The sequence below is a fragment of the Maniola jurtina genome, chromosome 6 (genome assembly GCF_905333055.1).
Source record: "Maniola jurtina chromosome 6, ilManJurt1.1, whole genome shotgun sequence".
NCBI lineage: Eukaryota > Metazoa > Arthropoda > Insecta > Lepidoptera > Nymphalidae > Maniola > Maniola jurtina.
The window spans coordinates 10,723,629-10,751,012 of NC_060034.1; the positions used below are offsets into that span (position 1 = coordinate 10,723,629).

Sequence of the window (27,384 nt, forward strand, 5' to 3'; positions counted from 1 at the left end):
TACATCCGCTGCACTAATATATACAATATGGAATACCACATGGCACAAAGTTATCTACATAATATTTAATCTATAAAAAAAATCGATTAAGGCACTTGTACAGGTACTGTACCACCGCCGACGATTAGCGAGAAACGTGTTGAGATAAAAACTAGAAACGAGTTGGCGAGCAGAAGAAGCGAGTGTGTAGTTACGATAGTTTTGTCGCTCAGCTATGAGCGAGTGTGCGAGCGAGATAAGCGGTCCAAATATACATTTAATCCGGCTACTTAGTTGTACTTAATAAATTAATTATGTTTTCTCTCTAACGTGCTAAAGCTATTAAACAATGTGATATTTATAGTACACTAGAATAAAGATCTTCGCATACCAATTTATTATAGTTTTAGATTTACTTATGAACTTTTGTCGACCTCTCTGGCGCAGCGGTAAGCGCTTTTTAGAGGAAGGTCCAGGGTTCGATTCCCAGTAGGGAATTTAAAAATTTCTAAATCTCTGGTCTGGTCTGGTTTGGAGGGAGACTTGCGCCGTGGCTAGTTACCACCCTACCGGCAAAGCCGTGCTGCCAAGTGATTTAGCGTTCCGGTACGATGCCGTGTGGAAACCAAAAGGGTATGGGTTTGATAAAATTGCCATATACCTCCAAGTTAGCCCGCTTCCATCTTAGGCTAAATCATCACTTACCTAGAGGTCAGATTACAGTCAAGGGCTAAGTTTTATCTGAATTAAAAAAATATATTGAACCTAAGTAAGTACTACCTATTTACTTAAGTTCAAACTTTTTTTGTAGTAGGTATCTATTACGTAGTTAGGTACCTATACCTACCTACTCGTACCCTCGTACCATGCTCGTACCCAACTCGTACCTCCCTATAAAGTAACTACGGACTTTGTGAGAAGTGTTGATGCTTTTTTGTAAGAACTCGTTACTAACTCATTAAGAACTTTGTTTCAAAGGTTTCAAGACGTAAATCATGCACGTCAACCTTAAAAAAATGTCAAAATCTTCAAGTTGCTATACTTATTTTAGTACTTATGAAAAATAAGAAAATTCCGAAAAATATCCATAATGTTAAAACCGACGAGCAAGTCTAGCCCGCTTTCAGGTAACAGCATCTATCAACTAATAAGATAACTTATCCAAGTTCAATTTAAGTAATCATAAAATCTAACCTTAAATCATGGACATCTTGGTTTGAAGTTCGTTACGTGGTTCGAAAGCCCGTAGGTAGGTAATTTTGAAAAGCTGCAGCTTGACAAAACTTGAAACTTAGAAGGTAGTTCTTCTGCATTAGACACTTTGCATCTGTTACCTTGTACCTTGTTCTTCTGCATTATCTATGATAAACTAGACCTGCCTGCTGGAATGCGGTAGATTGGCAAGTTATGAAACTCTTTAAGTTTCATAATTCATGCAATGCAGGTTTCACAATGGCAGATGATTGTGGTGACTCTATCTATAATTATGAACCACGGCCAAACTGGTTGAACACACAGGAGAACAAGTACTTATAGACTAACTTTCAGCTTCTATCAGACATCAGAATTGCCTACGCGCTCGGATCATACTTGCCTCCTACGTATACTGAGTTTGTAGGTACGAATGACTGGATTGACTGGATATCAAGATGGGATTGGATACCAGTTTTCCTATATTAGGTCTACATTACTTACAAGTATAATTTAATTTTTGTTGTTATATGATTGCTTAAACCCGAAAGAAAACCACTAACCATGATCTATATAGGTATTAAGTATAACGAAATGTTTTTATCAAAACCTTGAGTTTCACCTTGGTGGGTCGTTAACAGAGCTCTCTCCGTCACTTACTCCATACAATCGTAGTTCCCATTTCATTTGAATATTAAGCAACCAAAGTCCATGAAATTTTGCAGACATAGTCTAGAAACTAATATCTGTGTCTGTGGTGTTTTAGATTTTTCTAAAAATATGTAGTTTTAAAATTACAGGGGCTCAAAGATTTGTATTTTTCTTTAAAAAAAGGCCCAACTTTGTGCTCGTTTTTCTAGACAACGAAGCAATTTAATGAAATTTGGAAAAACCACAGACCTAGAAAATTTAATGAATATTATGTAGTAAAAAAATTATCGTTATATATTTTATATTGTTATAATTATGTGGGAACTACGAAAACCAGAAATTACACCCAGAAATCTTGAAAATTTCGTGCTGTCTCGATTTGTGCAAGCGGGGTGGTGAAGTGCGGGGGACGACACGTGAAACTGACAGAAACGGACAGTCTAAACACACGGGCCACATTTAGACTGCACCCGACTCCAAACTTGTCGATAGGTCTAACTAAATACATTTCAACTTGCGTTAGACGTATGCGTTACCTACTCAGACGTTGCCTGTAGATAAAAATATGTCTCATGTTTGCTGGCAATAGCGTATGCATCAAACCCTGCAAGTTGCAACTCTCTTGCAACCTATTCCTCACGCAATACGCACAGCTTTAATATTATAATTTTTGACAATGTATAACTATATTAATGCCATATCACAGGTCACTCTCTGATTTATTGCTAACAATTTACTTCCAAATGCAAAGAAATCTAAGTGTGTTGAATTCACACTGCCCAATACCAGGACCTTAAATGACATAAATTCATTGATAAATAATCATATGTTGAAAATAAAGGAGAACCCCGTGTTTCTCGGTATAACGTTAGATGCAAAGCTTCTATGGAACACCCACATATCAACACTTGATGGTAAACTCAGCTCTGCTGCTTACACTGTTAGAAAAATTCGACAGGTACTGACGTGGAAACTGCAAAAATTGTATATTTTGACTATTTTCACTGTATTATGTCTTACAGACTCTTGCTATGAGATAAAGCGGTAGATATTGAGAAAAAAATGTATTACAGAAAAGGACAGGACGTGCAATTTATAATTTAAAACCGCGCGCTGCCATACATTAAAAATATAAGGAAATAAGTACCTTATCTATTATCTTATAGTAGTTTCTAAACATATTAACAACTAGCTAATGCCCGCAGCTTCGCTCGCGTGGATTTAGGTTTTTAAAAATCCCGATCCTTTCATTTCCCAGAACAAAAGTTGCCTCTCCGTAATAGCCCGTCCCCGGGATGCAACTTGTTTCTGTATCACGTAAGAATATTTAAACGGATTATCCTTTTCAAATCCCGAGGGATCACCAGGATTTAGGAATGCAATTTCTTACAGCATCAGGGTTGAGGTCAACGACAAAGTGTTTACTTGGTATAGATACCTTCAATATCAATTAATAATCGACACTTTTTAAATCCCATTAGCTTTAGTAGTCAGGTCCCCTGCAACATCAGGATTGAGGAGTTGGAATCCAAATTTTTTATTGAACAATGTCGCAAACTTTCTTTATCGATTAAAAAAACTACCCAAAATTACGCAGTTAGGTTACCTGCCAAATTTCATGGTTTTGAGTCAACGGGAAGTACCCTAGAGGTTTTCTTGACACACACGACAGACAGAGAGATAGACAACAAAGTGATCCTATAAGAGTTCCGTTTTTCATTTTGAGGTACGAAACCCTAGAAAACGTAGGAACGGCATTCCGAACCAGTGGTAAATTTTTCTGACCATCCAAAAACACTTTGAAGTTTACCTAAAAGTTTACAGGAATAAAAATTTATCATTGTATTCCATTCCATTTCATTCTATTCCATTCTGTTCAAAGATAAATAGATAATAAAAATATTTGTCACCGAAACAATAATTTACGATACATCGACCAATATCAATTTTACTGATGACAATCTGACTATTACCAAAGTGAACGACTACTATAATATCTATTATATACGACTAACATAATATGTATTATAAATTGTGTGCCGTTTGCATTCTCACTAGGTTCTCATTAAGTTTGTTTTATTTGGTTAAACTTTCTGGCATTTATATTGTTATGACGTTTAATTGGCAAACAGTCTGTTTATTGGCTGAAACTCAAAAATTCAGCCAATCACAACAAAGAAAATATTGTAATAATGATTGATGCAGCTTTCTGTAATTGAAAACAAAATATTTGACATTAACTTGAATGTGACAGTGTTTTCCGAATAGGGTTGCCAGAGGCCCCGTATTTTACTGGTTACCCCGTATGTCAGGATAGAGAAACCGGTAATTATGAAAATAAAATACGGGGCAAATAAAACTAAATATTTTTAGGGTTCCGTAACTCAAAAGCAAAAAAAACTCTTATAGGATCACTTCGTTGTCTATCAGTCTGTCTGTCTTTCCGTCTGTCCGTCTGTCCATCTGTCCTTCTATCCGTCTGTCGCTGCGTAAGGCGGCGGGGCTTGGTTTGAGGATGTTAGCCTTTTTTTATACAAGTTAGCCCGTGACTTTAATCTTTTCTAGTGGTAAGTGATGATGCAGTCTAATTTCTTGGCCGTTAGGGCCATACTAACCATATAACTAGCCATGACCGAAGCCTCCCACCAGACCAGAAATTTAGAAATGGCGACTGCGCCTGGGAAGCCGTCAAAAACCTAAGCCTAAAATAATACTTACACTATTTCTTGCATTTGCTTACCAATTTTTTTTTGGAAATATATCAAACATTTCGCGCTCACTTCACTCGCGCTTTGAATTTGTATTACTTGGTGTAAGCCCCGCAATTTCGTTTGCATGAATTTAGAGTTTTAAAAATTCCGTGGGGGATTTTCCGGGCTAAAAAGTTTATGTCTGGGATGCAAGTTACCTCTGAATAGTAAGTACCAAAATTTTGGTAAAGAAGATGGGCCGTGAAAGGGTAACAAATAGATAGGCAAATAGATATACTGTCGTATTTGTAATATTAGTATGGATAGGGAGCTTTAAAAATAAAATCTTGCTATGGCTAAACTCGTTTCCCTTTCACTTTAATTCTTTCTGTAATTGAACCAAAAACACTTACGCTCACTGCGCTCGCGCTTTTTTATTGTTGTATTTTATCTCACTGTCAAATTGAAAGGCGAAATTCCACTAACCAGGTAATTAGCCCATAAAGTTGAGCGAATGTTTTTTTCCTCATGACAGGATTCAGTTCCGGCCCTGATAAAACCTCTCCCGAAATCGATTCCTGGCTACGGCCATAGTATTGATACTGTGAAGGTGGAATTACAAGTTAAATGTAAATTTAAGTTAAAATGCAAAGATTGTATGCATGAAATGTATAACATTTTGCTTTACAAAACTAGAGTTTTTAAAAGCTATTTAAATAAATAAATCTTTTATTTAAAATCACATTGCAAACACAGTTCACCAATCAAGACACGGCAACATACAGAGAAAAAATACAAAACTTACAAATAAACTGAAATATCTAAATAGGCTTTCCATGCATTTCAGAGAGAACCACCGCCTATTTCTTCAAATACTTCAAATTTTTAAATTTCTTCAAATCTAAACCCCGTATTTTTGATGGTGGTAGCCTGTAAATCAAAAAGAGGCAGGTGGCAACCCTACTTGCCACATGACATTACAGAATGAAAAATTGTTTTCATTACTCGGTAAGCCTACTGCCATAGTTTCACAGAAAGTGTGACGGTAGTTGTGACCTCTGATTGGCCGACTCTCTTTCACTATTTGCTAAAATTGATGATTGCAACAACAATTTTTTCTTTTTTGTAATCAAAAACAGAACACGGACGTCATACAGGTTGACTAATTGCAATCATTTCTGACCGGCTAACATTGTTCCGCTAGTGGCTCAAACTCACTGTCGCAGCAAGAACATGGTAAATTCAGCCAATCACAGCAATTAGAATTGGTTATCACAAATGCACCGATCTAGGAACCGAGAATACACGAACCAGGGCAGATAGAGATGAGAACAATAATATCATACGTAGGAAATCGACGGGGGATCGTTGACAATGATCCTCTTAACGTATTATTTGTGATCAATTTTATCAATTCGATGATAGCGCTAACTCGATGTGAAAATATAATATTAGTTTATATAGTAGTATGTAGTTACTTATCTAAACTAATATTAGGTATATTAGGTACCTACTTAGGCAAAGTGGCACCAAATTTGTCGGTAATTTTTTTTGTTATTTTCAATTAGGCAAGTAGGTACATATTAGTAGGTAAGTACACCCTTATTAGTTTGAAAAGTTGATTAAGGTATGATTTCTATACATTTTTTTAATATTATTTAACGTTCAAAGCATATTGGTGTGGAATCGAAGGAATGCGTCGTCTAAAATGTTACAAAGTATACTAAATTTTATCTCCACTTCTATGTATGTATTTAGTGTAAAAGGAAAAAGTTGTGAAAAGACTCGAGTGCATACGCCAATGAGAGGACGCACTGATGGCGGAGACTTAAACCGGCTTCCCACGGTGCGTGATATTGCGAACAGATGGGGACTAGACCGCACCGATGCACCATATAATGGGAAGTCCATGGTAGCGCAGATACTCTTTCTTCTCTTTCTGGATTTCTTTCCCCCACTTAGATGTAGTCGTCCGTTGCACGTGAGACGTCTCGTACAGCACCCGCCGTATCACTCAAGTCAGCCGAGCTCATTCCAAAATCCTAACGGGCCACCCAGGTCAGTGAGGACTTCGGGAAGTGTTGCTGGGAAGCTATTGTAGACATAGACAATTAGTCTTCATCGTCGTCCGTGCCATATGCACGGTGCTTGCCTGTCCGTGCTCGTCGACCGTGCGTGATAATCTGCAGAATCCTGCACCGCGGGAAGCCAGTGTAACAAGTGCCTTGTGCCTACATTAGAAATTCATAAGGTCCATAGCGGATATAAAGTTTAGTTTACTTTAGAATATTTTCGAAAAAATTCGTCGCTTCGCTTCGACTTTACGTACCTTGAACTTACGTAAATAATACTTGCAACAGATAACCAACATGAAGTTACGAAGAAGAAACCGACGCGACCTGTGCTCTACAAGAGAGCACATTCCGCTAGTCCAGTAGCCCCGAGACCACGAGTAAGGAAATTAATTTGTATGTTCTCATTTATATAAAACAAATCGTATAAAAAATGTCTCGAAGAAAAGCCTATCTAAGCGAAGAGTTTTTTTTTCAGTGCTTTACTCGTTTCTAAAGATGGATTTTTCATTTTGTATCCCTGTTTCATTGTGAGTTCGTTATAGGAACGTTTTATGCGCGGTGCATAATGCGACACTGGGCGCCTTAAAATTTGCCGCAAGTGGTCGCGCGGAGGCAGCTCGGCCGCAGCACTGCAGCCGCGCTGCATCAATTAGAAGGCAAACATCTATCGTCCTTAGGCTCAAATTCCACCGAAGCTGAATGGAGAGTTGTTCAGTCGACCAATCAGATATTTAAAAGATGACGTGATAATATTATATTCACATAATCAATAATCTGATTGGTTGACTAAGCATGTCTCCTTACTCTATAACCGAATCATCGAACGCTATCATTTGGAATAACAGCAGAAAACTGCCGTTATTCCAAATGTTTTTAGCAAATAAATATATTCGATGAAAACATTAAATATATTTATTTGCTAAAAACTATTCCCACCCAGCCATTCAGAGGGGTCCTACTTACAAACCCTGTTTTTACTTCGGGGGTTTAAAAAAGGATATTGCGACATCAACAGATTTACAGATTGAGTATTTTTTTATTTACTTATTTATTAACTTATTGCTTTTTAAATTACAATACACTTATTTCACCATTACTTTATGCTACAATTTCTGTGACCTCAAAATGCTCAAAAAGATTGTATATGTATACCAGTAGTTATAACTTATGAGAAGGAAGGTAGATACAATCGATTTGTTCCTGTCTCAGCTTCTCGGTATTCATACTCCTAACGGGTCTTTATTCCGAAAAGAATTTGAAACTTGAAATAAATACCTTTTTATTTTAGGACCCTTCTCAAATAAAAAAGCTGGCCAAGTACAGGAGATGTCAAAGTCTTTCACCGGCAAATGTAAGTATTTTTTATTTTATTTTTAACATTTTACAAAATAGTCTTCAGGTTAGAATTAACTACCTTTAAATGGGAGTATTCATATAATCATTTTCCTTTCCACACATGTATCTACATAGCAAATGCTGAAGGTATCATTTGACCCTCTGGAATATACACAACAAACAGCTTCGACCCCACTGGATAATACAAACAAAGGGACTACACGAAACAACATATATCAAGAACCAGGTACCTATGCAAATATATTTTTGGGTGGGCTCCACACTTGATATTGTCGGCGATCACAATCACATATCTTTAACATTACGTTACGATCACGGCAATCGAATACGCGTCGAGATTGGATCGGCGAAAAAATCGGATGTGAATCCACTACTCTTGGGTTTTCGTTTTAATTTGAATACAATACCTAATCATAAGTTTGTACCTTAATTTGATTAACTCGTTTATTCAGAAAAAGATATAGTCATGCCCAAGTGCATCATTAGTAAGACAATGCGAGTGTTGGCCACAAGGAAAAGAGAATTTCTTAAACTTAAGAAGAACTTAATAGCTCAACAGGTAAGTTTTTATTAATAGGTAAGAAAGTAAGCAGTGCCTAGTATATAAATTCATTCCGATCTTTTAGTGCCAAGTTATGATTATAAAAAACCCTAATTAATTTCCAAAAATAAAATTAAACTTGGTTATATGCTGATTTAAATAACAAGTCATAAAAATATAAAAAAATATTTTATTAAAGTGCTATCAGAAACATATGAAGATAGTTTATTTATATAAAACATATCAAGTAATGACTAATTAATATAAGTTTAATTACTAATTTATTATTATTAGTTTATTTAATACAAATAACAACTTTAAAACATTACAAAGCTGCTTATGATGATAAAATTATGATTTTTGATCAAGCTTATGAAGATTTTAAGCTTTTCTTGTTCTGATATCAAAAACATTAAATTATTGACTTTATTTTTACTATTTTTGCCTGATATTAGAATTCGCTCCTGGCACAATATGCGGCACTCAAAGAAATGGAGTTGCATGTGGGAGCCACAGACGAAGCGTTAAGTGAGATACGAATCATAACACTGAAAGGATGGGCAGCGCACGACATTCTTCTCCTCTTGAGGGATGACGTTAACTTACCATGGGCTTCGGATATAAGTGGCGTGCTCGGTAAGTATAAACTCTCAACAAAGTAGGTACAAAGACTGTCCCAATTAAAATATAGAATTTCTACATAAAAAATATATAAGTACTCGTACCATTGTGAAACACTTATTACATCTGGTTATTTTTTGGTTTTCTAATTGGAGTTACATTTTTTTCTTTAGATAGGTATCTTAGTTACAAAATTGAGATAATAAAATCAGCAATCTAAACGATCTTTCTTCTGAAAGTTTTTGACGTGACAACGTCTTATAATTCGATATAGCCGGCTGTACGCACGAAAAAACATGACTCATGCGGCGTTACCTCGCTCTGAGGCGTTCCATGTAAGGCTTGAACTGCAAGCGAGAGCGCGGAACGAGCAACAAAGAAGCACAATCGGCCTTTGTTGTCACGTTCAACTATCGTCAGTAAACCGACTTTACAGACAACCAATTTTTAGCTAAAAATCTTCATTTTGATGTTTACTGAATCAGAGCTTATTCACGGTGCAAATATTTTAGAAAAAATTTAAACCACAGGTCCCCAAGTGCTGCAGCAGCTAGTAGCACAATTGAATCCAATTCCGGAAGAGGTAGTGGGCATGGGCGCTGAGTTGATGATTCGCCGCATGGAACTGCTGAATCTGCTGCGCTGCAAGCATCGAAGCGATCGCGCTACTTATATTACAGTTAGTTCATTTTTTGCCTTTACCTTTCTTGCTCACAGGACAATCTCCTAGGTCAGGGATGGCGAACCAATGGCACGCGTGCCATTGCTGGCACGCGACGAAATAATTTCGGCACGTCACTGATTACGAGTTTAAAGAAAAAAGTATAAATTATGATTATGATGTAGCATAATACCTATGAATCTTTGAAAAGCAAACTCGCGCGAGCGTTCGGGTCGGGTCAAAGAATTATCAGAAACGGTCAAGTTTATTATGTACCCAGATGTAACGACCTTTCATACACTGAACTTCTCCCAGTTCAATTGGTTGGAAATTGAAGATTTTGAAATGCAGCTGATTGATTTCCAATCTAGTTCAATTTGGATACAAAAATTCATAGACATGAAGAATTAGAGTTAATTGAAACAGAAAGATTGACCAGTAATATAAGTAAAGATGCCAATAATAAAATTTTAGAAACCTGGAATGCGTTGCCAGAAACATTTAATTGTTTAAAGAAGCTGGCTCACGCTATTCTAACTGTATTTTCATCAACATATGCCTGCGAGTCATTGTTTTCAGAGATGAATAACATCAAAGACTCTGTTAGAAATAGACTGACTGATGAATCAAGTTCAGCATGCATTCTGCTAAAAGTAACATCGTACAACCCCAATATAAGTCAATTATCGTCCAATCTGCAACAACAGAAGTCGCACTAATTTTTAATTGCTCTTGTAATTGTATTTTTGGTAAATATAGAGCTTTGAGTTGATATTGTTTTTTTACATTATTTTTCCACTGATCACAAAGTCAAGAATATTTGATGGCACGGCTGCGACGTCATTAAATATTATTCCAGAAAATTGGCACGTATACGCATAAAGGTTCGCCATCCCTGTCCTAGGTGGTAGCAAATTAAATTAGCGATCCACCATTCCGGAGAATTCATTTCTGTATCTCATAAGATACAGATTAAAGGGTGACTCCCACCCTGATATGCCTTCACGTCTTCAATGCATATTGTGTCGTGAAACGATCCAATTTCATCCTAAAATAGTTTTGTTTTTAACTGCTAAAAGTATTTAACTACTACAATTTTATTGTTTTTAGAATTTGGAATGGAAGGCCAAAAATATGGATTTTGATGCCGAAACTGAAACGTTACAAAGAATGGTGGCTGGGGTTGCAGAAAATATAAAAGCCAAGATCACTTACTCCCTTGATCTCGCTAAGTAACTGTCTGGAAATATTAAAATTTCTAACATACATAAGAAAGCCCGTATGTCATCTTTATCATGCTCAGCAGATGATGATGATGATGATATAAGGGCTTTTCTAGTTTAGGGCCAGAAGTCCATGAAATTTATATTATGTAACCAAGTTTCGTTAAATAAAATATAATCTATTTATAATTAAAAACATACAGTTTGATAACAGCTGGTGTGGACTCTATGAATTCGCATAATGCTATAATAACGCAAGTTCGCAGAGGAAAAGGGGAATAAATACTTAGGAGGAAACTAACTTCTTATTCTTTCTCCAAAAGAATTATCTTCTCCCACGATCAGGGATGAAATTTACGATATAGATTCAAAAATTGTTTGATACCACTAATTTGAAAAGAAAAAAAAAATCTTTTCAAAATATTAATATGCTTCAGAATACCTTGGATAGATCGTGATTCTTTTACGAAAAAAATTCAACGATTGCAAAAAGAGAACACCGTTCTTCAACATAAAGTTGAAGAATTATCTAAAAAGAATAACGACGACACTAAAGTAGTTTCTGAAGCTATTAAACCTGAAACAAATACCCAACATCAGGTTCGTACTTCGTATCAATTAACCTCAGTTCAGTAGCGTTCATTTGGTCCACCAACCGATGTAAATAATTATGTATCTACTTAGTTAATTTGTAGGTAGTTAAACTTTCTTAAGTCAATTATACCATGTGCAAGTAATTTATTGTTTCGTACAGCGATATTGAATTGGAGTTTGATCTGATAGGGGTTTAAAATCAGCCATACTCATCATATCCTACCTGGTATGATATATTAATATGGCTCCATTATTGTAGATGGTAGTGGCTAGTAGAGTATGAAAATTTCTAAAGTCCAGCATTTTTGTACTTTGAAATATCAAATACAACGTAGAACGTAGCCTTTCAAAATTACGTTAATTATTATTTGTGTTAACTTAGACTTCAAAAGTCACATATACATACCTATTGTCATACATGTTGTTTTAGGCATTAATGGAGGAACTTAATAAAGAGCGAGCTGCTCGGGATTCGTTGAAGGAAGTCGTCTCGGCAGCAGAGAGTATGCTTCGAGTAGCGCGAGCGCGGAACGCAACTTTAGAGAGACAATTAAAGGACTCGCAAACCTCTCTTGAGGCAGCTCGGCGCAAGTATAAAGATTTGGAGCAGTTGGTAAAAATAATTTTAATTGATATTCAAAAATATCTACCTAATGTATGAAATAATTCTGCACGGTCTAATATATGGATATATACGATTCAATATATGGATTGAATTCACTTGGCTTGCTAGACACTTGCTTAGTATTGACAATAATTACAAACCAAAGTTTGGTCATCATTTAAAAAATTGAATGTATAGCCAATCAGAGAGTCGATGAATGGTACTTCAATTGATTTCCATAGAAAAGTTCTCATGAGAGTAGTTAACATCTTGAGTAACATTTCCTGTATTTGTTTGGATCTCTACGCATGTGTTGTCCAAAACTTTTTTGCAGTATCGTCATCGGGAATCAAATTATGATGCGCGATCTAAGAAACTAGTGGAAGTTACGAAGACTGGTGAAATAACTATTGAAACGTTATCACGACAGCGTGATGCTCTAGAACTCAGGTAGATTTTTGGGTGTACCTAATAATCGTGTTACTATCGAGGTTAATAATGATCGGTAAAGGGCAAAAAATAATTGTTTGATTTATCAACAGAGTAAAGGAATTACGAGAACAGGCTGAATTGACAGAACGTGCAATAGCGGCCAGACAGACAGAAGAGAGAGCTCGCATCGACACGCTGCAGGCGAAGGTAGCAGAACAGGTGCCATGAAGTTGTCTCAAGTATTAACACGAAAGGCATCAATATTCGGCTGCATTATGATCTTTGAATTCAATTTAGTATTCTCGATAGCTAAATGCGGCGTACTATGTACTTATATTGTAATGATTTCTATCGGCCATGGGCTAGTGACTTATTTCTGACAAGATATCTATCTATCTTTCTCATTTTGTTAGGAAAAGGAAAAAGCTGCTTCTGAAGAGCGAGTCGCAGAATTTAAAGGTCGCATTATGGAGTTAGAGGAACAGCTGAATAATTTACGTGAACGTTCTACTCGATTGGTTGATCTTGAGCGCAGACGTTGTCTTGAATACATCCCCTCCAGAGGTTGGTATCCTTAAATAGACAAATGCCATCATAATAAAATTTGTATAATTTAGATCTAGTTAAAATATGTAATTCATATTTTCTAAAATTGCATTTACACCTTTTAACACTAAATAAATTGGATATTTTTAGAATGTGAACCATCGGATAAAGAAACAGAAATTTGGAAAGAACTGCAATCAACTCGCGTGGCGTTGTCACGCGCTGAAGAAGAGATCCGCCGCCGCAAAGCTGATAAAGAAAGTTTCTTAAATTCATTGTCGAGAATCGCGGTACCTACAAACAATGCTACGTCAATTTTTAAGAGAAGAATGAATGATTTCGATTTCATATTCTTTAATCTGTTTTAGCAAGAAGAAGGTGCTGATAAAAATGATAAAATGGCTGCAGAGTTGTTACGTAGAGAGCAAAAAATTATCAAACTCCAGCATGTAGTCGATGAGCAGAGAGAAAACGAGAGAATAATGTAATATTTCTTAAACAAAATTCTTACATGATAAACTTACGATACGAATATTAGAATTAGATAGATATATTAGAATGATATAAGTAAGTGAATAGAGTTGTCATTGCAGTTGCTAAGTGGCGCCCGAAATCGCTAATCAATTCACTTATCGATAAGTTAAGGTGCCTTTTATGACCAATAACAACATTCTTAATCTTTAACTCCTTTTTAGGTCTTGCTTAGAAGCACCAAGGTGCGTTGTTTTTCTTTTTTGCTTCGCCTGTTAAAATCAAATACACCTAATGAATAATTTTTTACTTCATTTGACATGCAGGGAGCAAAGTATGACTGAATATGAAAATCAATTAGCTGCGCTACGTTTGGAAGTAAAACGTTTACGGAACTACGAATGCTACACTAAAGAAATATCATACCAAGAATTACAAACAGAGGTAGACATATTAATAGAGGTTATATGAAATGCAAATACTTAATTATATTTTTATAGTTTAACTACTGATATGATTTAGGCACGCACAATATAGATTCTTAGAGTAGTAGCTTCTGGTGCGGATCATTAATGTGGTTTCACTGGTTGGTGTTTCAAATATTTGTTGTAAAATAGGTGTTGGAGCTGCACATGCAAGTGGAACAGCTAACTCGTGAAAGAGCTACATTAGTAAATGCGGCAGCGTCACGCGCATTGATGTTGGAGCGACATGAACGATCCGCTGACTTGTTTGCTAAAGTGACGCGAGCACGACGAGAGCTTGCTGCTTTCCTCGAGGGAGGAGCTGATCCACCAGCCATTGACAATAATATGCATGCTGAGGTTCGATAATGGAGTAACAGCAGTTAATTTCCTTTATTTGGCATTGGATAGATTTTGGACTCGCCAGGTTCGCGATTAGACTGATTCGCTATACATACGGTTGAAGTACCTACACTCAAAACTATATTAATTTGTTAAAAATACTTAGTATAAACTATATTAAATATTTAGTACAACAAAACTATTATTGCATATAATAATCTTTGCACAAACATATCAGACATTAAATAATAAAATATTATATAATTTCTTATATAAATTTTGATTAATTATATAAATGTAATTTTTTCCGTAAATCAAACGTTCCATAACAAAATATATATTTTTTATATTATTGTTGATTAGGAAAATAAAATTATTAATAGCAGTTAAATGATTTATGATGATAATAATATGAACACGAGGAACTGGGCTTCGTCGTGTCCTAGTATTCCTAGTAGTAGAAAAATTAGTTGGTCACATAAAGTTTGAGTTATTAGTTAGTAGGTATAAGTAATCTTAAGTTTTTATGACTTTTTAAGTTTGACTGTACAATTTTTGCCGTATAACGAATCTGTCTTATCCCGAATCTGCCTATTCGCGAATCTGGCGAATTTGCATCTAATACCAAGTAAAGGATTAAATTTTAGCATCCAAGAAATAGCTGTGTAAAATTTGACTTTTTTAGATTTCACGATCATTAACATCAGTATGTGCACGCGCAGCTGACACTTGGTCAGCTCTCCGAGCGGAACGTGCTCGTGTACTTCATTTAGAAAGCGCCGTGCTCGCACAAAGCTTACAGCTAGAAAAACAAGGACGAGTAAGGACACAACTTGAGCGACGCAAAACTTTGCTGGAAAGGGAAATAGTTCGCACGCGGCACGCTGTTTCAACACCGAGAATCACCAACAACCCTAGTCTGGTAAATAATTAAATAAGAAAATGTTGACGTTCAAAATATGTCTATCTACTTACTTTTATCATGTGAAATAACATTAGGTACCTAGGTAACTACTACAAGTAATTTTATTTGGCATGTATTTAACTTATTTAAATGATCTTTTTATTTTTACAAAACTATCATCTTTTTTTTAATGATTGACCCTTTTTCAATAATTGAGCTTCTTTCTTTGAAATTTTTTTGAAATGTATTTTTAGGTATAATAGTAGCCAATAAAATCTGAGTGCACACAAAACCTGGTGTCAAAAAAGTTATTTATTTATTTAAAATATAATATATACATAGCATGAATGTAATTTTATTCAATGTAATTCAGTCAATAAAAGCTTGTATTATTATTAATCATTTAACCTTTTAACATTGTTCCAGATTCAAGCATATTTTTCAAATTAGTGAAATACGTTTTACCAAACTAATTAGATACAAATAAATAGACAGACTGAATATATTTATTTTTTATTTTTTCCTTATCACACAAACATTTATATAGTATAAATATAAATATTATTAAATACATACAATTTTAACCTTACAGATCATAACACAAAATTATGCAATTCGGTGACTAGCAAATTTAAACATTTTGCACTTTTTTTCCTCTTTGACTTGATTTGGCACAACATATTGCAAATTTTTTAATATTCTTTCTTTTGGACGGTGTTTTGTTGCGTCAGCATACAATAATTTATCACTATCTATAAATGTAAATGTATTTTCAGTGACAGGTGCTGTCCATTTCCGAGTATCAATATTTTTTATAGCTTGTTTATGGGGAAGATTATCGTTTTTATATTTCTCATCGTTATTTGTAATGTAAGTTTTTTTAACAAAGTTACCCATCACAATTTTAGTAGGCATATCTTTGGTTTCTGGATGATAATTGAATTCCGTTTGACCGTAATGATCCACATGATTGAGCTCATTGCGATTACCAATGTGCTCATTTCTTCCATCATATGCATGATTCGTTTTAATCAACTGTGTTTCGTATGGAGTTCCTAATTCATCTTCGAGGATTTTTATTAATTTATCTAGGTTTTCTGGGGATGCCAACTCATTATTTCTACTTGCTATATAATATTCGTATTCTGCTATTTTCTGTTCAAGAGCGTGAATTTTGTCTTTGTCTTTTCTTTTTTCAATAGCACCTTTTCGATTTTGATCTTCTATTGCAAGAATTATCTTCTCTAACTGAGATATTTGTTCTTTTCGTGTTTCTATATTCGTGATAAGAGAGTCAATTTCAGCGTTCTTTTCCGTCATTTGTTTACTTAGTTTCAAAACATTTGATTGTTGTTCTTCTTTTTCAGATAGCATTTGTAGCACGCTTTGTCTTTGTTTAATTAAATCCTCATGTTCAGATATAAGTTCCATTAAATGTTTTAAGTTATTTTGCTTTTTCTGTAACTCTTCAGATAGTTCATCATTTTTATGTTTTGTTTCAGCCAGCTTAGTGTTTTCTCGATTAACCTAATAGAAAAAGATGATTATTTTTGTCTGGCCTTAAAATAAATTTGTAATAAGAAGTGTTGAAAATACAAAAGTTATTTTAATTACCAAATCATGTAGTTCATTCAGATTTTCGAATTCAGTAAAATGTTCCTGCAACTTTGTTAAGTGGTTTTTAAGAGTCTTAAGTTCCTCTTCGTATCGTTTCATTTTACATTCACTGCAATAATTAAATTTTATGAATTAAATTTTTCCTCCAGATGTGACTAGTTATTTTTATTACTACTAAGTCATCTCGAGTATGTCTGTATCAAAAAATCGTCAGGCGTCACCTGCAGGCTGCAGTCTAAACAGTTTGGAAACTCATGTTTAACCAAATAATTTTAACAATTAAGGAGTCGAAAGTTGTCGGATTTAAAGTTCTATCTTGTTTCTGAGAGTGACACTGGGAGGACGATGTCACAAAATAACAATATGGCGGACGCCATTGAAAGCAAATATTTTCGGGACAGCCCCCAGCCTAAGCGCGTTGGTTGATTTTAATAAATCATATTATGATGCTAGATTTTTTCTGGTTTTAGAAATGACAACAGGTGAATATTTGCATGAAAAATGGTTTCTCTATTTAACAGAACCCTGCTAAGAAAAAGTTTTCAGATATCCCACCCAGGTGAAGCCGAAGCAACCACTACATAAATATAGGAAAGATTTTTAAATATAATTTGAAAGTGCATTTGTAAATTCACTGAAAAACTTGTATGAAAGGGTAAAAAATTCCAAATAATTACTTTTCTTGTGATTGTTGCTGTAGAAAAACATGCTGTTCTTCGAGTGCTGCTATAAAATTTTCTTTATTATTGATGTCGCTTTCTAATGTTCTTACATGTTCATAAGACTTTTTTAAATTGTCCTGTGAACAAGACATCGTATAAATTAATTACAAAGTTATACTATTATATAAAGGACGTTAAATAAAAAATAAAATTATCTGAAATCTCTATTTTTAATACCTCCATGTCAATTATTTTCACATCCTGTTCTGAAATTCGTTTCTTATAATTTTCTAAACTAGCAATAGTTTCATGTAGCTCGTACTTGGTTCGTTCAAAATCTTTTTTATAATTCATAAGATCATCTGTAAAAAGCAATAAGTAAGTAACTATGGTAAAATAAACAATGTTAATCTCATCCATAAACTATATGCTTCTAAGGTATTGCAAATCGTGATCACCATGATAGCAAGACATTTAAAAAAACAGTTTTTTCATTTGAACTAACTTGAAGTTCTTTCTGTTTCTTGCAATTGTTTCATTGTGTCTTTATGGCGTAATTCATATTCAATTAGACGAGCACATTGAGACTCTATGGTTTTGAGTAATTGCTTTTTGTTTCCAATTTCATCATTGTATTTCTTTTCGACGTCTATAAGCTTTGCGATGTTTTTATTGAGTTCTTCTTTCATTGCTGCCAGAGAATCGTTATAGTGACTAGAAAGTTCTTCAAGCTTTTTCTTTAGATCGTCCTTCCTAATACCAAACAATAAATCTATAATGACTATTGAAAAATAGTTTAATTTGTTTGAGTTACTACTTTTGTGCTTATTATTTTTCAACAAAAAATAATTAATTCAACTTACTCATGTTGTAAGGTTTCTCTTGCTGATGCAATTTCCTCCAAATGTGTTGTATTTTTTTCCATAGATTCTTTTAATTTATTCAATTCGACAGCAAAATCTTGTTGCAATTGTTGATTCTAATAAACATAATATTACTTCGAATTAAGTATATGGTTTAATAAAAATAACGTAAAAATCTAGCAAATCGATAGAAAAGGACGTGATGTTTTGTGCTTTTGTTGTGTGCAGTTTGAATTAAGTACTTATCAACAGATTTTTAAATTCAATGGATAGTAAATTACTGAATTTGATAGTAAATTACTGAATTTGAACAAGTTTAGATTTTTTTCACTTGCCAAAGCCTTTCACAAGGTTTTATAAGTTCCTTAAATCTTATATTCACTTTATAGGTAAGTACGCTTTCGTTACCTGATCATGTTGTTCTTGTACTGTGCATTCCAAAGTTCGTATTTGTGAACGGGCTTGATCAAGTGCCGCTTCTAATAGATTTGCACGCTCTGCCTCAATTTTCAGTTGCCCTTCAGTTCGCGATAAGCGATCTCGCATTGTCATTCTTTTTATCTTTTCTTCTTTAAGCTCCTTTTCGAGTTCCTATATTTACATTATCCTTAATGAAATTATGTATACAATTCATTAATAAGCCATAAATTGCGTATTATTATTGCAAAACGTTCAACGAGGACTATAAATAGTTAGATACTACAAAATAATAATATTAAGTATAAATAAAATAATTATGTATTCAAACAAGCACATTGAGCAACGAGCTTGCATTTTCAAGAGCATGCGATGTTGCGATGTGAAGCTTTGCCGCTAATATTTTAAATATTATCTCATCTCAATTAGTAGAAAACTTCAGAAATTATTCAAAATTATTAAAAAATAGCAATTAATATCATGGCGCATAGCATAATAGAGATCATCTGTCAGTACCTCAATTCTTATTTTATTAATAAATGCCTTCTGTTTCTCGGCATTATTTAATTGCTTTTTGAGGTCAGCGTTCTGCGAATATAATTCTGATACTTCGCATGTGAGTTCTTCAGTGCGCAGTTGGAGCGCTACTCTTTCGTTGAAACATGTTCTGTTATAAAAGGACAAAAATAACTGAATAAAAAACCAAAAGGAACTGAATTATACTCGAGTCGTCATCTAAGTCAAGAAAAGGTTTTAAACAACGTTGTAAACTCAGTCACTACTTTATACATATCATTTGTATGCAGCGGCTGAAAAACCAACACAACAGTCGCAAGTCCAACAGTGTGCGCTAATAGACTGATGATTATAATGATGAGATGATGAAGATGCTATCTTATAATAAATATTCAAAGTTTTACCTTATTACATCATTTAGTTCATTAAGTAAATCATTTTTTGCTATTTCTAAAGTGCAACTCAACATTTCGCTCTCCGCATTAAATTCGTTAATCTTCTTTGAAAGACTGCTCTTTGTGCAACCCTACAACATTTATTTTAAATATAATATAGATATAAATGTACATATTATATTTGCATTTAGGTACAAGCTTATGCCATTCTATATATCTATTGTAAATCTAATAAGTAAATCCGTTGAGAATATTAATTAATGCATTTTTATAATTTGGCAAATGTATTGAATTGATTTCAGTGAGTTTCACTTTGAACCTAATTACAAAGTGAGTATAAAAACTGAGGCACGATTCCAAAACCAGAAAATATATAATCTTCAGGCAACCACATAAATATTACTAAATCCACGAGTAAAGTAATGAAAATGAAGTGTACCTTCTCTTGATTTTTCAAATTTTCAAACCAATCAATTAATTCTTTTCTAGTCGCTAAAGCCTGTTCACATGTAGCCACCAACTTTAACGGAATCTCATTAAATTTTTTCAAGTCAATCGTCAAAGCGTTTTTGGCCTGGTTATCTATTACTTTAAAATCATAACATATTACTATGCAAATAATAACAAAATTAATATTAGATAAACGATAGCTAAATAGTTAATAGTTTTATAATTGTCATTCTTTCAACTTTAAGTGAATTAACTTTTAACCCCCTATATGTACCTATATAAACATACTAAGGAAAGACTAAGGGCTGATTTTTCAATCACCACATAAACCTTAATTTTGATGTTTTTATAGATTTTCAATATAAAATCTGTCAAAACATCAAAGGTACACAGACGGGCATCTTAATATGGAAACCATACTCTCGGTGGCGCACGCAAGCTAAATTAACTATTCAAAATCAAATATTTGTTTATATATTCTGAAAGGTTACAATATTATTATCTTTGATTTTAAACTAATTTGGTTCATGTTCACCACTTTTGGCAAAGCGGGTCAGATTGTGCGCGTTTCAATTAAGTACCTCAATATTATTAAGCTATTGAAAAATCGACCCTAAAAGATTTTCACAGTTTATCGTAAAAAGAAATAAGTAAGTCGTACCATCTTTTCGTGTTTTATTTTCAGCACACAATTGTAGCAGTTGAGCAGGAGTCATATTGGCTACGTTCATGATGCGCAGATCATCTGTGGATGGCAATTCAGGCTTTTGCCCCATCGACATCAACTTCTGTTTTGTATTTCTCAATGATGCGTAAACTTCCAATATTCCATTCTATTTATAAGTTTATTAAGCCTATATTATTTTAAGTTTTTCTCGATATTAGAACGAATAGGTGTATCTAATCAACCTTCTAACACAAACTAGTTCTTTCTTTTTTTGTGCTTCTATCTAATGTCAAAGATGTAAAACAATACGTCACGCGCGCGGGCATCATATTTTATCTAATATATCATTTATTCGATAAAATATGATCAGTACACGGGCCGACAGTCACAATATTACTTACGTTTAGGTGTAAACTATAAAAGTGATTATTATTATTAATGGTGTAACGCCTTATTGCGTGCAAAATATGTAAAAAATATAGGTCTTCTTTTTTCACCTTTAGGCAGAAACTCTTACCGAGTCAAATAACTCCGTAATTATTATGAAAGATAATTCATTAGACATTCATCAATGAAATGCATTAATCATTTATCAATGAAAAAATACTTACCTGTCGGTCGTTTAATTCATTTTTCATCTCTTCAAACTGAACAATTTTTTCTTGCCAACAACTTTGTAATTGCGTTATTTTATCACTTCGCGAAGTAACAGATTCTTGAACAAAAGAACAGTTATACTTAATTATTATTTGCTAGAATGTTTGAGAATTAGATATATATAAGTTTGATGTGATAATCTGATATAATTTTGTCATACGCTTTATTTATGTAGTATAAACTTTTGATGTAGTTCCAATTAATGATCACGTCAACTATCAGTTTTTCCTCACCTTCTTCATTGAAATCGAAGAATATATCATTCATGCTATGGTACATGTTAGCAGCTTCAGAAAAATCTTCTTGCTGTAGTTCTAACTCTTCACATTTTTTAATCGTCTCCTAAAGAATTAAAAAACTCTAAAAATAATGCAGATCAAGGTTTTCTCCATGACTAGCAATTGCAAAAGTCGGTGTAGGTACACATTAAAATCACATTAAAATAATTTATAATAAGTAGTAAATATATTTTTTACCAAAAACGTTTGGAGCAAAATGACAATATTTGTTCTCTCCCATAAACAAAAATATTATTACGACTCACCTGGTCAGGAAGATTTGCTGACAATTTGTTATGATATGCTGCTTTTTTCTGTAAAAAATGAATTTTAATTTTCTGTAAAAAAGATTTTAAGGGAGAAGTAGATAAAAATAAAGTACTCATTGAAATTTAGAATTTAGCACTTCTTAATAAGGTCACAAGGTAACGCAGCCAGCGTTCTGGGCACCCTGCCTCGTTACAGAGGTTTAGATGACATTTTTGTTTTGTAATTCGGTATATTTAAGAGGGGTCTCTCCATCACTCACTTCATACAAACGTAGTTCCAATTTCATTTGAATATTAAGCAACCAAAGTCCATGTAATTTTGCAGACATATTCTAGAAATTAATATCTATGTCTGTGGTTTTCCAGATTTCTGTTAAAATATTCGGTTTCAGAGTTACGCGGTCTTAAAAATTTACATACAAATCTTTGAGCCCCTGTAATTTTAAAAGTACATATTTTTAGAAAAATCTAAAACACCACAGACACAGATAAATTAGTTTCTAGAATATGTCTGCAAAATTTCATGGACTTGGTTGCTTAATATTCAAATGAAATTGGAACTACGATTGTATGAAGTGAGTGACGGAGAGAGCCCTGTTAAGTATTAATAAAATAAGTGATTAAAATGAAAATTGATTTTCGATTTTCCGCTGAATTTCGAGAAGCTATTAATAATTTTTATGTATGATAATATAATACTAAAATTAAAGCTGAGTTCGATTTAAATTTTAGGCATATTAAAGTTGGATCTTTACCTGTTTGAGTGGCACAGTAATAACTTGTCTTCCAGCTTTACTATTTATGGCCATTTCATTTTTGTCATTTGTAGCCTTTCTATGATATAGTGGCGGTTTCTAAAAATTTAAAAATATTTATAGTAGATATTACTAATCCTAATATAAGCTTACGCAACGCTTACGCAGCCTGTGTGAACGACGATACATGGATAATAATATAATTTGTAACTTTTTGTGATTTGGAAACAGCAACTGCTGAGTTTCTTGCCGGCTCTTTTCCGTAAAGTCTGCTTTCCGAACCGGTTGTAGAGTCACACACGTATAGCATAAGAAACAGTAGTTGCCCTATATGAAAAAAACCGGCCAAGTGCGAGTCAGACTCGCGCACTGATGGTTCCGTACTCGGGTATTTTTTCCAAAATTTTGCACGATAAATCAAAAACTATTAAACATAAAAATAAATAAAAATCTGTTTTAGAATGTACAGGTAAAGCCCTTTCATATGATACCCCACTTGGTATAGTTATCTTACTTTGAAAATAGAAACTCATTTTAATTTTTTTTTAATGATGCAACCACAAATTCGCGGTTTTCAGATTTATTCCTGTACTTGTGCTATGAGACCTACCTAGGTACCTGCCAAATTTCATGGTTCTAGGTCAACGGGAAGTTGACAGACACGACGGACGGACGGCCGGACAGACAGACAGACAGACAACAAAGTGATCCTATAAGGGTTCCGTTTTTCCTTGTGAAGTACGGAACCCTAAAAATAAATTTTGATTTAGAATTTTTCAAGTGTTTACATTAAACGAACCTCATTTGAATTTGGTCTAGTCGTATACCTCAGGTTATTAGGTGGGTTCGTAGATAAAAAATCCGTTTTATTTTTCTGAAAAAGAGAAAAATATTTGTAATGAAGGTACTTTAGGTACCTAATTTTATCTTTAGGTACCATCCATCCATACTTAATATTATAAATGGGAAAGTAGGTCTGTCTGTCTGTCTGCTACCCTTTCACGGCCCAACAGTTTAACGGTTAGCCAAATTTCGTCAGAATCGCTTCAACTTTAACCGATTCTGTAGAAATTTGGTTCAGGGTTAGTTTATACCCCGAGGACGGACATAGGCTACTTTTTATCCCGGAAAATCAAGAAGTTCCCACGGGATTCTTAAAGGTCCATCCGTTCAACTGATTTATTGAGTACAGAGGTACCGGGCATCCCGGAAACTGACATAGACAACTTTTTATCCCGGAAAATTAAACAGTTTCTGCCGGATTTTTAAAAACCTAAATCCACGCGGGTGAAGTCGCGGGCATCATCTAGTATGTACTTAATAAAGAGGACCACTTACAATATTATGTTCAGCATTTGGGGTTTTAGATTTGGGAAGCGGTCGCTGTCGCTCTGGCACCAGCCGTTGCGGAATACGACATTTACGATGGTATTCAACGACGTTATGCGAATCTAATGAGAAAAAGATAAATCACATTAATATGATTAAAATATTATGACGAAGTAGTAGGTAACCATCATAATTACAGGAAACAGCGATCAGGAAAGAACTCAGTTCATTTATTTTGAGCTACATATCTATGTTTGAGCCATCGATGTATAAGGATATGTCATTCCCATATAAATCCGTTTACAAAAATGAGCCTATAAAAAAATAAATATTACGTCATTGAACTCGTCAGTGAATTTGACGCGAGCGTCAACTCTCTATTATTAAAAAGAACAAGGATGGAATGGAGCTGTTTTGTGCAATATTTCGTCAATTTTTTTTGCGTTAAAAATATTATTAGTGCAGATATGAGCATGTAATGAATCTAACAAAGAATTTTCACAAATAATATGTAATAATATAACCATATAATATAAACCATAACCAAAAAAACTTCTGTAGTACGGAACTCTATCAATGCGGCAGCTTCGCCGTTGCGGATGCGGATGCCCGAAAAATTGCTAAAATATAGCTACATCATACGTACGACGTATACATACAAAATACACACATCGTTAAATAGTTAAACACATACATAAATATACATAGTTAAATACATAAAAAAATACATATAAGCATGTATACACTCAAACATACATATATAGTTCTCGCGACATCCGCATCCGCGTGACTATACATTGATTATTATTATTGTAGATGCAGATGTGGATGCCCAAATCAATGCGTAACCTTCACAATTGCGGGTGAGGATGCGAATATCGGAAACATCGCTAGTCTACTAGTACAAATATACATACATAGTAAAACAGTTAATTATATACAAACATACGTAGTTAAATACTTACAAACATACAATGATAGTTAAATATATTCATGGTCATAAGTAGTCTGTCATACGCGAATAAAAAGTTTTACTTCAAAAAAAATAACACGACTCCATTCTTTCTGTATTCCAATTTTACGATATTTTTGCGGCAAATATTTAATCATAGCAAAATTAAAAATATACCCAGCTTATACGTTAAATTAAATGAGAAAACGATATACTTACGAGTGAAATGTTATTCCATCTTTTTTTTGATGGATTTCCGTACGGTTTTTGCAAGATTTGACCGCACATGACGGCATTTTCGACAGTCAAAAACACGTGCGATACGATAAAGCGTGTGCGGCCGACTGATGCGTGATAAAGAGACTTTTGCCAATTCTCTTTAACTTGTGAGCGCATTTTTTTTCTTCTAAGGGCCTATCCATATACATCGATGGTTTGAGCTGAGCGTGGAAATCATTGTCGAGGTCTTCAAGGTGTCAAATAAGTAGGTACCTTGTGTTTTTGGTTCCCCCGACATTTCACATATCAATTTAATTTAATAACTGGAATACAAAGCAGTAATTGTAAAATGCTAAACAAAAACGGCAAAAATTTAAATTCAAAGAAAAAATGTTTGAAATATAATTTTGACATTCCCATGACTTTTGTTGATTTCATTGACTGACCATAAAACTGACGATTTGACATGGCTCATAGATCCTCTGTCTACGGGAGGTATACGGTATGAAATATGGATGCTACGAGGTTGCTATTTTTACTTCATATTTTTTTCAAGAGGGGTCTCTTCGTCGCTCGCTTCATACAAACGTAGTTCCAATTTCATTGGAATATTAATCAACCAAAGTCCATGAAATTTTGCAGACATATTCTAGAAACTAATATCTATGTCTGTGGTTTTCCAGATTTCTGTTAAAATATTGGGTTTCAAAGTTACACGCGGTCTTAAAAATTTACATACAAATCTTTGAGCCCCTGTAATTTTAGGTAAAACTACATATTTTCAGAAAAATCTAAAACACCACAGACACAGATATTAGTTTCTAGAATATGTCTGCAAAATTTAATGGACTTTGGTTGCTTAATATTCAAATGAAATTAGAACTACGATTGTATGAAGCGAGTGACGGAGAGAGCCCTGTTAAGATCTTTCCTTACTGCGGAGATCGTTTGCATGTGTAGTAACCTACTTAGTAACCGGTGGTGCATCAAACAACACATCTTTAATCGTAAGAGCCTAAGTCGCACACAATAAGCAAGAATTAATGCATTTCATTGTACCTACCTGCCTACTGAAAATAGAAGAACGTTTCACTCGCATTATGAGCTGCAGCGTGGTACATCGATGAGCGTGGTCTTCCGTCTTGCGATCGTGTTTTTAACCGTCGACCCAAAAAGAGGGGTGTTATAAGTTTGACGTGTGTATCTGTGTATCTGTCTGTAGCATCGTAGCTCCTAAACTAATGAACCGATTTTTATTTAATTATTTTTGTTTGAATGGTGGCTTGATTGAGAGTGTTCTTAGCTATAATCGAAGAAAATCGGTTCAATCGTTTGAAAGTTATCAGCTCTTTTCTAGTTTTCTTATAGAGTGTACAGGTGTATTTGTACAGATATTTGATGTATATATATTCAATGTACGACTGATGTTGCTGGATATATAGTAGCGCCGTGTTCTCTACCAGGGTAGTAATAAAAACAAAAGAAATGAACACTAAAAATATATATATATTATAATTCACAATTTTAAGTTACAATTTGTAACGTCAACATGATACAACGGGCTAGATGCAACTAACCAAACTTGCTACGGCTCACACGGCGTAGCTCGAAAATGCCTATTTACTAGTGCCTCTACATCACACCACCCCAAATTTTTATCTTAATAAAAATTAAACAAATACAAATTTCCGCAACCTTAATTTTATTTCACAATATTCGTTCTTTATTTTTCGACAACCCTAGCAATGTTTCCGATCCGCTTACCCAACAAATCATAATTTAAACACGTCACCCAGTTAAAGTGTTCCTTTGATTCGATGCATGGTACATCTCTTAACACATCATACTTGAGATGAGGTCACTAGAACTTGAGCGGGTGGCGACGGGGTCGCTGTGGCAAGTCCACTTACAATTGTTGCTATGCCCGCGCCATCCAGCCTACGTTGCACTCGACACTTCGAATGTTGGTTACATTACATTTTACATTTACACA

The 27,384-nt window shown here is 34.2% G+C and overlaps 2 protein-coding genes across 3 annotated transcripts; one reads left to right on the forward strand and one right to left on the reverse strand.

Annotated features, from left to right (window-relative positions):
- The first annotated feature begins 1,020 nt into the window (after positions 1-1,020).
- LOC123866333 (cingulin-like) lies at positions 1,021-15,848 on the forward strand. Of its 2 annotated transcripts, none has more exons than XM_045907836.1 (19): positions 1,021-1,106; positions 6,872-6,963; positions 7,875-7,937; positions 8,057-8,168; positions 8,395-8,501; positions 8,939-9,119; positions 9,635-9,783; positions 10,876-10,997; positions 11,426-11,588; positions 12,013-12,195; positions 12,521-12,636; positions 12,729-12,837; positions 13,032-13,182; positions 13,315-13,454; positions 13,533-13,648; positions 13,962-14,079; positions 14,253-14,459; positions 15,127-15,363; positions 15,772-15,848. In XM_045907836.1, exons 1-19 carry the CDS (start codon positions 1,070-1,072, stop codon positions 15,793-15,795), a joined length of 2,427 nt encoding a protein of 808 aa, XP_045763792.1. In that variant the 5' UTR covers positions 1,021-1,069; the 3' UTR covers positions 15,796-15,848. The 2 variants fall into 2 exon arrangements, with proteins under 2 accessions (XP_045763792.1, XP_045763793.1); XM_045907837.1 differs by having other exon boundaries at positions 12,729-12,825.
- Positions 15,849-15,851: 3 nt separating this feature from the next.
- Positions 15,852-25,852, reverse strand: LOC123866327 (putative leucine-rich repeat-containing protein DDB_G0290503). The gene is made up of 18 exons (XM_045907811.1): positions 25,665-25,852; positions 24,230-24,342; positions 23,691-23,765; positions 22,892-22,990; positions 22,134-22,181; positions 21,823-21,931; positions 21,544-21,647; positions 20,927-21,098; positions 20,255-20,403; positions 19,825-19,946; positions 19,421-19,571; positions 18,896-19,078; positions 18,488-18,603; positions 18,130-18,377; positions 17,862-17,986; positions 17,640-17,761; positions 16,960-17,071; positions 15,852-16,872 (listed from the first exon to the last, which is right to left on the reverse strand). Exons 1-18 carry the CDS (start codon positions 25,687-25,689, stop codon positions 15,952-15,954), a joined length of 2,994 nt encoding a protein of 997 aa, XP_045763767.1. The 5' UTR covers positions 25,690-25,852; the 3' UTR covers positions 15,852-15,951.
- Between the last annotated feature and the right edge of the window lie 1,532 nt (positions 25,853-27,384).

Excerpts from the sequence above, each read along its gene's own strand:
- LOC123866327 (XM_045907811.1), bottom strand. The coding sequence starts at position 25,689 with ATGTCGGGGGAACCAAAAACACAAG. Across the intron at positions 22,991-23,690 it reads CTAGACCAAATTCAAATGAG|AAACCGCCACTATATCATAG; the intron begins GTTCGTTTAATG and ends TTAAATTTTTAG. Across the intron at positions 22,182-22,891 it reads TTACTGTGCCACTCAAACAG|AAAAAAGCAGCATATCATAA; the intron begins GTAAAGATCCAA and ends CATTTTTTACAG.
- LOC123866333 (XM_045907836.1), top strand. The coding sequence starts at position 1,070 with ATGTTAAAACCGACGAGCAAGTCTAGCCCGCTTTCAG. Across the intron at positions 10,998-11,425 it reads TACTCCCTTGATCTCGCTAA|AATACCTTGGATAGATCGTG; the intron begins GTAACTGTCTGG and ends AATATGCTTCAG. Across the intron at positions 11,589-12,012 it reads AAACAAATACCCAACATCAG|GCATTAATGGAGGAACTTAA; the intron begins GTTCGTACTTCG and ends ATGTTGTTTTAG.